This window comes from Ochotona princeps, chromosome 3 (genome assembly GCF_030435755.1).
Source record: "Ochotona princeps isolate mOchPri1 chromosome 3, mOchPri1.hap1, whole genome shotgun sequence".
Classification (NCBI taxonomy): domain Eukaryota; kingdom Metazoa; phylum Chordata; class Mammalia; order Lagomorpha; family Ochotonidae; genus Ochotona; species Ochotona princeps.
Window position 1 is genome coordinate 13,936,414 of NC_080834.1, and position 14,409 is coordinate 13,950,822.

At 37.1% G+C, this 14,409-nt stretch overlaps 1 protein-coding gene across 3 annotated transcripts in view; it reads left to right on the forward strand.

Moving 5' to 3' along the window:
* MME (membrane metalloendopeptidase) overlaps window positions 1–14,409 on the forward strand; it is an 85,307-nt gene that overhangs the window by 39,794 nt on the left and 31,104 nt on the right. For all 3 annotated transcript variants that reach the window (XM_058661466.1, XM_058661467.1, XM_004598085.3), the window contains exons 9-14: window positions 7,097–7,231; window positions 9,543–9,644; window positions 11,647–11,783; window positions 11,893–11,986; window positions 13,059–13,187; window positions 13,918–14,016. In XM_058661466.1, the coding sequence (XP_058517449.1) occupies window positions 7,097–7,231; window positions 9,543–9,644; window positions 11,647–11,783; window positions 11,893–11,986; window positions 13,059–13,187; window positions 13,918–14,016 (696 nt within the window). The remainder of the gene's footprint in view (window positions 1–7,096; window positions 7,232–9,542; window positions 9,645–11,646; window positions 11,784–11,892; window positions 11,987–13,058; window positions 13,188–13,917; window positions 14,017–14,409) is intronic.

Below are 14,409 nucleotides of genomic sequence, written 5' to 3' on the forward strand. Positions count from 1 at the left end.
AAAGTGATGGAGAAATTACAAACCCGGGATCTATATATCACTACATCAATGCATCACTGGTATTTACTGGTTTTCTCACAGTTTTTTTTTATTATGTTATCCTTACGAGGAAACACTCTCAGTCTCTCTCTGACACACACACACAGACACAAACATACATGAAAACAGAGAGAGGACAGAGAGTGAGAGAGAGAAAGAACTCACCTTCTACCGTTCCTCTTCACCCTTTAAATACAAGTCTACTGTCACTCATTTACAAAAATCTTTCCGGGATCTTTGAGTTATATGAAGACATTCTTCAGCATCTGGATTTCAGTATAACTTTTCATTTAATATAATTTTCTTTTCTGAAGAGCTAGAAACTAATTGGGAGGAACACTGTTTCTCTGGACGATCACTACTCTCCAGGTACCCTGTTCCTTTCCGTCTCTTGGAAGTGATCAAGTAGCTGGATTCCTGGATGAGTGTCTGAATGGGGGAGTGGCCGGAGGAGAGGAAGGGAAAGCGGAGAGAAGAATCAGCTGCATAGAGGCCCTTCCTGTTGACTCACCTTGATTCCTGAGAAAGATGAACCCTACCATCAAGAGGTCCTAAGCAGTTCACAAATCATTTGTACATCTTCATTTTTTTAATCCCCTTCGTGACTAGGTTTTGCTCACAGTGTAGGGCAAATATGGACACATTCAGTGGGTTCCATTGGATACATTCTGCATTATTTTATTGAAGAAATAATTTTAATGAAAAATGTAAATGAATTATGTTAATCAAACTAACCAAGAGAAGATTCAGGGATTGATATGGGATGAGTAATATTTTGGCATGCTAGGTGAGAAGCTTAGTTTCTTTGCCTGTCACTCCAGGCCAGGAGTTTCGTGTTCATGGGTGGAATTTAGATTCTGAACATCCACGGAGCAGGTGGGATCACAGCCCATTTGAGTCATCAGAGCCATAATCATCGATCTCCCTCATTAAATTATGAACTATTAACCCAGCCCATTTGTTGTGATCCTCTTAATCTCTCCTTCAGAGGAACTCATCCAGTGAACTCACTTTCCATACCCTAAAACAAAACTTCCTATCAACAGTGATAATAGCACCTGCAGTTAATAAGAAAGCCTGTTTCACTTTACAGACGCACTTATTTTTGCCTTTGACGCCCTCAGAAGAAAATGTTAATATTGTGATATTTGTGTGGCTATAAAAATCATAAAATGCGTTGTGTCATAAGTAATCACAAATTTGAAGGACTGTACCTCCATTTCTTAAAGACAAAAACCATTTTTTCTTTTACTAAAAGACCTTTCTACTTCTCAAGTTTATCATAAACTGTGTTTTGAAGTTTTAAATGTTATTTTTTAGTAATACATGTAGTATTTCTTGCAATCTAAATGTAAATACATCATTTCTTTTTCAGTTCTGTGCTTTGCCTTACTTAATAACTGAATATATCCCAAAGTAATTGAAGTCCAAAGATAAATATTCTTGTGTTTTTTGCATGAACGAGCTTTATGTTTTCTTTAATAATTTAGGATATTGATACTAAAACATTTGAACTAAATAAAATATTAGATGATTTAGTCAATGTCGTCGTTTTACAAAGTTGAAAATGGAGACCCAAGGAAGTAAAATGATTGAAAGATCCACTGTTAGTTAGAAACGTTAATTACAATACAAACCTCTGACTAACCTAATCTTCATAGTTGCTTATTTGTTTCCCTGAGCTGAAAAGTTCTGGGGAGGACTCAGGCATGGTTGGCTCCAGCAGTTCTGCTGAAACATTTTATCCTTTCCTTTGTCAACATTGTTGGAGTCTATATCATGTCATTAGTCTGACTGCTTTTTATAAAACTTTAATGACATATAAGTGCAGTTTGTAGTATATGCCGCATGTAATAACACAGCATTTGCTTTATGAATTTTATGCGCTATGTCATTACATGAAGTGTTCAAGTTTTTCATTTTATGTTTTTCCAAAATTAATTTGGTCCTCAGACATGAGACAATTCACCCTTTTCTTTTGAATGTCTTATGACCTCAGATGATCCTTCTAATACACTTGTGAAAGTCTAGTATTTAATCAGACAGCCGATCTAATCTGTTTTCTGGAGGCAAGCTGTAAAATCCAGAGAAAACCTATGGGGGGGGAATGGATGGGGCTTAATTACTAATGGATCTGTTGGCCCTATTGCACTATTTGGCAATAATGAAAAGAATATTGAGGTATTTGGCTAAACTGAAAGTACAGCCTGTGGCTAGTGGCTGCTCAGAAAGAACAGGCAGGTAGATCTCAATTCTTATACACATCTTTACAAGTGCCCTTTCGTCCTTTGTCCAGTGAGATTTTGGTGGTCCCTTTGGCTTTTAGTACTCTAATGAATTCATCCTAGAACATGTTTTTATCCATATTTGTTTGTCTCAGTATCCTGACTAACACCCATGGGAGTACATGAGTGCTAAACCCAAATACAAGAAAATTGCAAATATTCTCTGCCTTTTCTATTTAGGAATCAGAGTCTATATAGAATCCCATGAACTATCTATAGAGAAATTGCCAATAATTAACCTATGAAAGACAGGCTATCCAAAACAGTCTCATTTTCTCAATAAGGAGAACAGTTTGATCAAAAGCAGTTCACCAAGGAATCTCTCGTGCCAGATCTGTCTAGCTAATGAGAGAACCAGAGTTCTGATGATCTGAAGAAAGTAACTAATAAAACCTGAAAAGACAGAAGTGGATTTTGACACAATTGTATCCCTTGCAACAGCAGGCATTTATTTCTCATGAACTCCCATTCAGATTTTTTAAAGATTTATTTATTTTTATTGGAAAGGCAAATATACAGAGAGGAGATACAGAGAGGAAGATCTTCCATCTGACGGTTCAACTCCCCAAGTGGCCGCAGTGGCTGGAGCTGAACCAATCCGAAACCAGGAGCCCGGAACCTCTTCCAGGTCTTCCACACAGGTGCAGGATCCCAAGGCTTTGGGTTGTTCTTGACTGCTTTCCCAGGCCACAAGCAGGGAGCTGGATGGGAAGTGGAGCTGCCGGGATTAGAACTGATGCCCATATGGGTTCCTGGTGAGTTCAATGCGAGGACTTTAGTCACTTTAGTCACGCCGGGCCTATTCAGATTTTTGTAATAATCATTTATTTGTTTTACTTGAGTTTCAGAGGGGTACAGAGGAGACAGATCTTCCTTCTTCAGGTTGACACCCAAATGCCTGTCCCAACCAGACCTGGCCAGGTCTGAAGTTGGGAGCCGGGAGCCTCTTATGGATCTCCCACAAGGGTGCAGGGGTGCAAGGACTTTGGCCATCTTCTGCTACTTTTCCAGGCTCTTAGCAGGGAGCTGAATCAGAAGTGACACAGCTGGGACACAAACGAGAACACATGTGGGATGCCAGCACCCCAGGCAGAGGATTAGTGAGATTCACCTGTAGATATAGTTGTGCTCTATACTGGTGTCTGTATGAGAATGTGGAGTAGGTTTGAACTATGTGGTTTCCAAATCTAGATATATTTTGTGTGTGCAGTGACAGGGCTCTGGGCCATCACACCCACAGGTGCACACACCCTCCAGGAAAGGCTTGTTTTACTTGTCTGTTCAGCTATCAATGAAGTGATTACTCAAACAAGGCGTTTGAGGGCTTACATGAAAATGCAGGAAAACCCTGGGACGGGAAGCTGAGAGCCTCAGAAGGTGAGGCGAGAGTTGCAGATTGGGAACGCCAGGTCATTTTGCAGAGCAGAGTAGAAAGGAAGACGGCCAGGGTTATGAAGACAATGAGCATGCTTACAAAAAAAATCTCAGACATAGGGCCCAGATTGGTACCCAGCGGCTAGAGCTCCCATCCAGCTCCCGACTTGAGGTCTGGAAAAGCAGTCTAGCATGGCCAAAAGCTTTGGGACTCTGCACACGCATGGAAGACCTGGAAGAGGTTCCTGGCTCCTGGCTTCAGATCAATACAGCTCTGCCCACTGAGGCCGCTTGGGAAGAGAATCAGCGGAGGGAAGATCCTCCTCTCTGTCTCTCATCCTCTCTGTATATCTGATTTTCTAAAAAAATAAATCCTTTAAAAACATCTGGGACATCATAAAAAATTCAGAGGTGGTGACAAAGGGTTTGGGTTGTGAAGAGGAACACGTTGTACTGAAAGCAGGAAAAAAATGACCCAGGGTCTGTGTATATAGATTACAGAGTATTCAAACTGAAAAATCTTCCAGGTTATACCCACCTGGGGAAGAATATGTTGGGATTTTACAGTCCTTTAGCTGAGGTGTTTGTGCAGTGTGAGATTAAATTTAGGGAGAGCTTTTCTCACGTCCCCAAAGTACAGATTGAGAGAAATTGCACAGGACTTGAGCTGAGAATAGAAGTTCTATGGAAATTAAAGTGACTGGAATGACATCCTTTCAAATTTAACTTCATTTTTTTTCATACGACTGATGTTCATTTAGTTTCTATGTTATGTATACTTTCTAAGCTGTAGAAATTCCAAACAAAGATGCTCTTGTTCTGTTGGAACTCTTGTTGTCACATAATGAGATGAACAGTAAAGAAATGAGTAGATAAAGAAGTAAAACCCTTCGTCTGTAGATGGGTCAGGAACGTACCCAGTCTGAAGAGGAAGCTGAGCCTGTCCCTCCTTGAGTCTTTTTTTCATTAACTGGCAGCAAGACTCAAGTTTGACGGACTGTAGTCAAATGCTGTTAACGCTTTCTTCTTGCCAAATCCAGCAAACACCAACTTTTTTCTATTTCTGAAGAGTCAATTTATAGATATCGTTGTATCATTCTGAAAATTGAAGAAAGTTCTAATTAGAGTCAGAATCCATGATGCTGATATTACCAAATATTAGCTCAAAAAATACTATGCTATTTTGAAGCTCAAAAAATTTGTTCTATGCATTTTACTCAACAGTTTAAAAATAAATTATTATTATTACAAGGCATTAGAGAAGCTGATTTATAATTGTCAAAAATGACAGCTGATTCTGCTCTGTGTCCTAATGGCTGATTGTTCTCTCAGTCATATAAAGAAACATTAAATTTCAATTCAAATTCAATCCTGGTCAAGGCACTATTTTGTTCATTACTTTCTCTCCTAATCATGGCAACTTCAATCATTCGGCATTTACATATTTAGAAATAACGTAAGAGAAATTAAAACCTTAAGGTAGAATTTTATCATGGAAAAGGGATTTGACAGCAGTAGTAAGCTTACTAAATATTCTAAATGTCACACAAAGTTGAGAGCCAGAGAAAATAGTGAACATACTAGGACACATATTTTAGTCTGTAAAATGGAGTAGCTCCCAGGCGATGAAGCTCACTGAAGGGAGTGGTGTATTCCTTGGAGCTACATTAAATATTCCCATCTTAGAAGCCGGTGATCCCATATGCTGCTGGTTTCCTAAAGAACTATGCTAGTTGAGCAATGTGGAAGCATGGTCCAAAGTTCTTGTGTTTCCCTTCTAGCAAAAATCCATGATACTCAAGTAAATGTAGAAGGCTAAGGATTCTGAAGCAGAACCAGTTTGCAGAGTCAACAAAGTGCACAAGAGGATTCTTCTAATTATTTTTTCACCTCATTAACAACAACAATAAAAAGTCCTGTGTCCTAAAGAAAAATCTCAACAGATTCCCATCGCTTTCACACTCAGCAGTAATTCCCAGCTGAAGGCAGATGAATTTATTACTTTGAGATGCAGTTAATTCCTAACACTGAAGCCATGGGCTTTGGAATAGTCAGCCTGTTGAGCTCTGAACTCAAATATATTTGCTAACTTCAAAATGAGATAAGAATCCTGATGCCTTTTAATAAGAAAAAAAATGAGTTTTGTAAGTCATATTTTCAGTTCTGTGATCTTGCCAATTGTTTTTTAATGAAGTTTCACAGCTGAAAAATAGTTTGTTCTACTAAGTAGCAGATCCATGGCCATAGCTAAAGATTCCACATAGCTCCAAATTCACAAGATATCCATGATAAATAAATAAATGAACAAATAAGCAAATAAAGCTTCTCTTTCTGGGAACTGTTCACATTGAATAAATATCACAGAGCACCAACATGCAAACTTTGGACTTTTTAATTAATAATTTTACGTTTAAGTTTTCGTTTGCTGATTTTTGTTCTCATTTCTCTGTTTCTTTTAGGTTTGACAATGTGTTCTTATAAATGCAGATGTGATTTTGCACTCACAGGAATATAAGGGTGTCTGTTTCACTTATAAACAGTTAGTAGGGACAGAAAACACTCTAGTAGCCATGAAAACCTTAAGTGCATTACCACACATTTGGTACGTTTCATGCTGTGAGCAAGTTATACTCTACCCAGACCTAACTAGGATATTTCACAGCAACATGTGTTGCATTTGGTTCTGATAATTTGGGGAGAGTTTTGCAAATTAGAATTGTGAAGATGAAACACAGAGAATCAGAGTCATCATAAGAGAGCTAAAATCCAAATCTATGGTGTCTTATAGTGAAATTTCACAAAAACATATGCTAGTGTAGTTCTTTACTGATATGCCCAGCAATGTGGTATACAGCTCCTGCAAATTCAGTTTCATAATAAAAATATTGCTTGATTGGGAGAGGCAGCTATAAGATAAACTAGTCGTTTTTGTGTCTGTGGCCATCTTTTCTTGAAAAATTAAAAAGATAGTTATGATATATTTGAGTGCAAAAACACCAAGAAAATGGATTTTTATAAAGAAATGTATTACTACTTAAAGAAAAAAAGAATTTTATGGTATTGCTTACCAAATGTTTTACAATTATATTCTTATTAGGACAAAATAACTTAATAGAAAATTGAAAACCCTGAAATCTCCAAAACCAAGTGTTTATAAATTACTAATTATATTTCAAGCAAGACTTTGATGCTTTACTTTAATCCCTGATTCAAAGAAACATTGACCCCTAGAATCTGTGCAGGTCATTTCTTCTAGTTTATAGGAAAGGATTGTGATAATGCTGCTCTTTTTTTTCTGTTACTAACAGTTAATTCTCAACGGAAAATAAATCTAAAATTAAATTACCATAATGAATATTTAGAAGGTTTCACAACAGCTTACTGTTATTTATTTGTAGGCTTGTACAACGTATGTGGATTTTATGATTGCTGTGGCAAAATTGATTCGTCAGGAAGAAGGACTACCTATTGATGAAAACCAGATTTCTTTGGAAATGAATAAAGTCATGGAATTGGAAAAAGAAATAGCAAATGTAAGATACTTTTTTGTGATGCATTGAATAACTTCAGCAGTTTTTTCTTCCTTCCTCTTCTCTATCATATTTTAAGAGTAAAAAGTACAACTGCTTAACCAGGTGATGAAAATGTATAGTTCAGTCATGAATCACAGAGCTTGAGAGGACCTTTGAAATGGAGAATATTACAGAGAACCGGACCTCTGAAAGCCAAAAGATACACTGAGCCTGAAGAATGTTAAACTAATATAGTCATTCACTTATTATAAGTTGATTGCATCAAAATCTTACCATGATGCCCTTGAGACTCAAAGCATATGCAAAGAGGCTTTCGTTTTGACATATTCAATTTTTCTTTTTTTATTTTATTATTTACAGTCATAGAGACTACATTCACTCTTTTGCTAATAAGCATTAGCTTCTGTGTCACATGGCAATGTGATATCACTGGTTTGAAACTGTCAGGCTGCAGAACTGAGAGAGATCAAACAGGGAAACTTAACAATAAAATCTGACCCTGAATTTTCTCTTGTTCTAGTTGAACGCTTGGGTACTGAGCTGGCACCTTTTTCGCTAATTGGCCTCTCTCTGATGGGGCCCTCTCTTGACTGGGGCCCAAACAAGTGAACTTAGTCCAGGCAGCATTGAGTTACTAATTGAACCCATGGTGAGATTTAGTCTAAGACCCACAGAGTTCTTTCTGACATTGCAATCCACAATCTGCACCTTAGCCGGATATCCACTCACCACTGCTTTTGGACACGTGAGAATCTTGAAGCATGAACCTCTTAATGGGCAATTATAGCTTTCCTAAGCCCAAACTCTCCAATCAGAACCAGACTGTCCTTGGAGCTGCCACTCGATGAGTGACAGTTTGATAGGTTCTTTGTTGGAAGCAGAATTGTTACAGGACACCAACTTCTTGCCCTTAGTGTCTGTCACTCCTGGATTTCCATGTCATGTCTCCCTTCGACAGGTCTCAGCCCTCAGAAATAACAGTGGCAATAATATTTTCACTCGTGTCAATTGACCCTGAGGTTGCCATAGATTCTTAGTCATCTTGGCATCAACTGTATCTGTTTTGACAGCGTCAAGTATAGAACCATTTCTAAAGACATTCAGTAAATCATTTTTCAGTGAATTAATAAACAAACGTCCTCAAGGGAAACTTGACAACACTGTCACTGAGAAATCATTTTTATTTTAAACATGTGCCTTTTGACTCTTCTCACTTAAAATTGCTTTTACTCATTCAAATCACTAGTAGGGGAGTTGCTATTCCAATTTTATTTCCCTTTTAGATTTAGTAAAGAAAAAATAAAAATAGTTGGTGTTGAGTGTAAAGCATGAAGAGACTGGTTAGGCAACCAGGACAGTCACAAAAGTAGATGATGTTCTCATTCTCTTTGGATAACTTGCAACCTAACTCTGTTTTGTACTAGGAATGTTTTGGATGGCTTGTCGTGAATGCTTGTAGAAATGGTTGCACATTTATATTTTTTTTGACTGCTTTTAACTAGGAGAGTGAATAGTAGTGGTGAGGGTGGGAGACATGATGAGCAGTGATGAGGGATCAGATGAAGAATATTATATAAGGCGATTAAAATATGAAGCAGCTACAGGCATATCTGAGCTGGTCATTAACCATAGCCAAAATTACTGCTTATGTGTGTCAGTGGGGATTAAAATATAGAGAGATTTTTTTTCTTACGAATTTCAGACTTGGGTCCCAAACCAAATCTCAGTAGTTACTAGTGAATTTACTAAAAATCTCTTAGATTTTATTTTTCTTTCAGATATCCCCAACTAGAGACCATTATACTCAATGAAAGAAGCAATGCCAAAAGGACAAATATATGTTCTCCCTGCTATAAGACAACCTTTAAGCAAAATGCAAGTTAAATAGATATGTAGGTAACATGCACGTACATATATTCTCATAGATGGACTGTATAATGGAGACCAGCATACCAAAAGTGAAGATATGTTGCAGTATGCATCTCTACTCCAGAATAAAAAGAGGACTCTCAGTGAAACTTAAATATGTCTTGACAATAGAATGCTATACTTCCTGTATACTATAAGGACCATACTATTGTAATGGTGTGGAGGGAGTGAGGGGGTTTCCTGTGCCTATGGAACCATATCATGAACCACACAAAATTTAAAAAAAAAAAATTAAAACAAGCAAAATGAATTGCAAAATAATGAGTAGCACTTACATTTAATTGTGTTTTATTGGTCCTATGTCACCTTTTCCTTATGCTGTAGCTGTAATCTTCTGAGTAAGCCTTAGTTCTAAAATGCTAACAAAAAATCAAATCCATAGGCTACAACTAAATCTGAAGATAGACATGATCCGATGCTTCGCTATAACAAAATGACATTGGCAGAAATCCAAAACAACTTTACATTAGACATCGACGGGAAGGTACGTGTACTCCTGTGCCGCTTTCTACAAATGTAATGTTGAAATACTTTTTTCTTTCATATTTTTGAATTTACTTATTGAAATAAATGAGCTCCAAAATGAATTAGATACTAACCATTTCATTGACAACATCTATAAAGAAGCACTTGAAATCTTACTACATGTATAATTTATGTGTGTGTGCATGTTTGTGTGTGCATAAGGTTCAGACTGTATTTTTAACATCCAATAATTTTCAAGGCAGCTATGAAATAACATTAGGGACTATTATGGAAAAGCATGTGTAGAAAAATTAAAACTTCTGAAAACACTGATTTTCTCATGAAACTTTCAGTTTCTCACCAACGCCGGATGCAGAGGCATTCAGAACAATAATAGCGACATATACCACAGAGAAGAAGGAAAATCTGCGGCCCAGTATCCGTTTTTAAAAGCAATTTACTTTTTTTTTCTCTTCAATAGCATCTACTGAGCGTCATGGGGCTTATGTATTTGCTTTCATATACATGGGTGAGAAATCAAGCAATATGCATAGGTAAATCCACCAAGTACCACAGTCAGTAATAAAATTCTCTTTAGCATTAATTCTAGCTATTCCTTACATAGGACGTTTTAATATATTTGATGTTTTATTGACATGTTTGGGGAAAAATTAACCAAACCACCATGAAGAATCACGATGACTCTGTTAGCTTCACACTTAGTAACTGGAGTGCTCAGTGTTTGGATGTACATATTAGACTCTGATACTGATTATCTTAAACAGTTTCAGTTTCTACTTAAACAGTGACACACACTATTCCATCTTTTGGCAACTTCCCATGCAGTTTCTGGGGTATGAACACTGCATGCCAGGGTCAGGCATTTGGCACAGCAGTTTAGACGCCACTTGCATCCCACATCAGAGTGATGAAGTTCATGTTGCAGCTTCACTTCTAATTTCAGCTTCTTACTGATTAAACCCTGGGAGGTGGTTCAAGTGGTTGGCTGCCCTACGTAAGAGACCTGGGATGAGTTCCAGCAGCCAGGGTTTAGCTTAATCCAGCTGTTACTGTTGCAGGCATAGGGTAAATGAATCGATGGATGGAAGATCTCTGTCTGTGTCTCTGTCCTTCTGCCTTTCAACTAAACTTTTTTTAAAATGTTGGTTTGTATATCCAGTATTCATCATTTAAAATGTATTTGTTGGCTTCATAGCATCACTGTCCCTGGGATGTAAATTTTCACATAGAGTACATGGTTCACTGGCATGTATTACTGTTTCTATTAATTACTTCTTAATAACTCCTTTTAAAATATTAGTATTTGCATTTTGACACAAGTCAAGAAATTGTCAGTTTTATTGTTTTGTTATTTATTGTGTTTAGTTAATAAGCAAAAAGATACAGATATCCCCCATCTACTGATCTAGTCTCCAAACACCTACATTTGAGTGACCAATTTCAAGCCAGAAGCCATGAATTCAGTCTTGATCTCCTGTGCAGGTGGCAGTAACCCCATTCCTTAAGCCACGTCTTTTGCCTCCAAGAGTGTTCATCAGCATGGTGCTGGAATTGGATGCAGGAGCAAGCCTCAGACCCATACACTCTGATGTGATGTGTGGGCAACCCTAGTAGAGGCACTGTACCCAACAGCTACCCAAGATCCTGTATTTTTAAAACTAAGTTTCTCTCTCTCTTTTTTTAATGTTGGTTGTACCAAAATGATGACAGAAACTAATTTCTAATTGTGTATACTCTAAGTTTGAAAGTTTTGCTTTTGGTCTCAAATCGTTGCTTTAATTCTGCTATCTAAATAACCATGTTGTAGAACTAAATTTTAGCTAAATACTTATTGGAATAGTTGAGTGGAAATCCTTAACAATGACAATGCTGGTCATTATGGCATTTATGTACTTATTTATTAAACTCCCCTTAATGTCTGACCTCTGAACATAACTGAATCTTGAAACCCAGAAGACAGATCCATGATTATTGAATGTTATATGCCTGCTTTTTTCCAGCCATTCAGCTGGTCAAATTTCACAAATGAAATTATGTCAACTGTGAATATTAATATTCCAAACGAGGAAGATGTGATTGTTAATGCTCCAGAGTATTTAACCAAACTTAAGCCCATTCTTACCAAATATTCTCCCAGGTAGGTCTGTCAGAGTGCCTTTGTCCTCAAAGTTTACAATTCATTTTGCACTTTAGAAGCTTTACAGCCTCATCTTTTCTGTTGCTGGGTGGTGGGTTTTTTTATACAGAGATCTTCAAAATTTAATGTCCTGGCGATTCATAATGGATATTGTAAGCAGCCTCAGCCGAACCTACAAGGAGTCCGGAAATGCTTTCCGCAAGGTGAAGAAAAAATCTCTTTTCTTAAGACTTACATCATAAAGAGATACATGGTTATGAAGGCTTTCCCTGTACACTGCTAGAAAGTGGTGATCTTTGCCAATAGGCAAAATGCCAAATGCCACTTCCTGTGCACCTAGACAGGAGCTATCACCCAGGAGAGACGTCAGTCTTCGTGGGCTTTGTCAGTCATTGGTGGTCTACCGTGGCAAGAGGATTGCATGGCTCTCTAAAATGCTATCTCTTATTAGTGGTTCATGAAAGAATATAGCCTTGATTTTTTGTTATTGTGTTAAAAGTCAATTCAAGGGTATCTGTTTCAATTAACTTGGTTTTCAGGTGCTCGTAGCACACTGGACATACACACTGATGGGCTACACGGATGTGGGCAATAAGAGTATACAACCCTGGAGAGAACTTTGTAACCTTACTACATCATATAATGATTGTTTTAGTTCTCTTGTGAAGGGAATAGGCTGAAGGCTCGAGGAAGAAGAGATTCTAGCAAACTGACGGAAAGAAAATTACCCTTGATTGGTTGAAGCCTCTAATTTTTACTTTAATAGTGAAAACGCAGACGTCTTTTAAAAATCCAGGAATGAAATAATTGTTTTGTGCTAATTTCCCTTACTTGGGTTGTGGGTAATAAATCTGCAGACACATAGCTCTTCTAAAATGCCTGAAGTTCACCTAACACATTAAAAGCAGGAATGTGTTTTCGTGTATGTCAGATTACTCCCCTGTTACATTTATTGAACATTGCTTCACGTTTACAATCATGCAGTACAGTGTTGTGTTTTTCTTTTCCAAAGCTTTCTGGAAGGATATTAACTTGTAATACATGAAGGTACTACAAATGTATGCCTCAGAAAATATGTCTTGTTTTCATATCATTTAAGCAAATAATCCAGTAGGATTGTATTTTACCAAAGGTCAGGGATACCTGCATTGTGAACAGACATGAGTATTGCAAGAACTTAATGGAGCCATAAGGAATAGTCATGTGAAATTGGCGCTCTTGTCATTTTCCTACCCTCTACTTTTTCAAATGGCATTTCCCTTTTCTCTTTCATAGGCCCTTGATGGCACTACATCAGAATCTGCAACTTGGAGGAATTGTGTAAACTATGTCAATGGGAATATGCAAAATGTTGTGGGAAGGCTTTATGTGGAAGCAGCATTTGCTGGAGATAGTAAACATGTGGTAATGACTTCAGCATAAAACCTTATCAGATTTGCAGTACATTTTCCATTTGCATTGATGGGCAATTATAATTGTCTATAATATAGTTACAATCTCCGAATCATAATATTCCTTTGTTTTCCAATAAATCTCACTCTGCCTCCTCCGAGCATCTTTTTTTTTTTTGCTTCTAATGTTGTTTAGTCTAAAATCAAGGGTACCTTTTCCAGGAGCACTGTATTCAGATGGCTCCGCTATATGTTCTGTTGATAGAGTCATGTAGAAACTTTGCTGTTCTCAAACTCAATCAAGAATTTGCGTTTTCTTAAAAATCTAGGAGTAAATAGGGTTGATTTAAAGTGCAAGAAATACTCTCCATTTTTCATTTTTAATGAAATGATGACAATGGAACTTAGACAATATGGTGAAAGAATCTATTGAAATGCTGTTTTATGCTTAATTAACCTGCTAATGGGGATGACAGCTAATATTTCAAGTTAGCACTTGTATGATGTTGGAAAGAATTACATTCCGAAGATCTCTAAATTTATTGTGTGTATTATATAACCTTTGAAATCAGAAGTGTTGGTATAATGATTCCTGGACCCATTTGTTTTGCTCACAGTTTGTCTATGAATTTACAAATGTTAACATATTATGCATAAATTAAGAAATAGCTCCATCTTTTACAATTTCTGTTAGAAACAAAGGATTCATTACTTAGATCTGCCTTCCATTCTTCCTGTTTGAGGTTGAGGATTTGATTGCACAAATCCGGGATGTTTTCATTCAGACATTAGATGACCTCACCTGGATGGATGCTGAAACGAAGAAGAAAGCTGAAGAAAAGGTAAGAAAGATGCAAGAAATTTTTTAAAACACACATTTTTAGCAAAATATTAATTTTAAAGATGTTTAAGGAAAGTATAATGGAGAATCACGTTTAAAAATGCAAGCTCCTTCAAGACGTATTGCACCCAAATTTTGCAGATTAAGATGTTTATTTTATCATTTTATTTATGTAAAATCGTGTCCCTGCAAAGAATGTGAGAACAGTTTTGGAGCAAACAAGTTCAGGAAATAAAAGTGTCACTGAATGGAGACTGATTTGTCATGAGTTGGTAGAGAAACTGGGCTTGGTCTAGGTGACATTTGTAACACATATGCAGTCCAATTTCATGAGGAAATCTTAGACTAATTCAATAGATTTGTTACAGACCCACATCCATTCAGTGTCAATGCT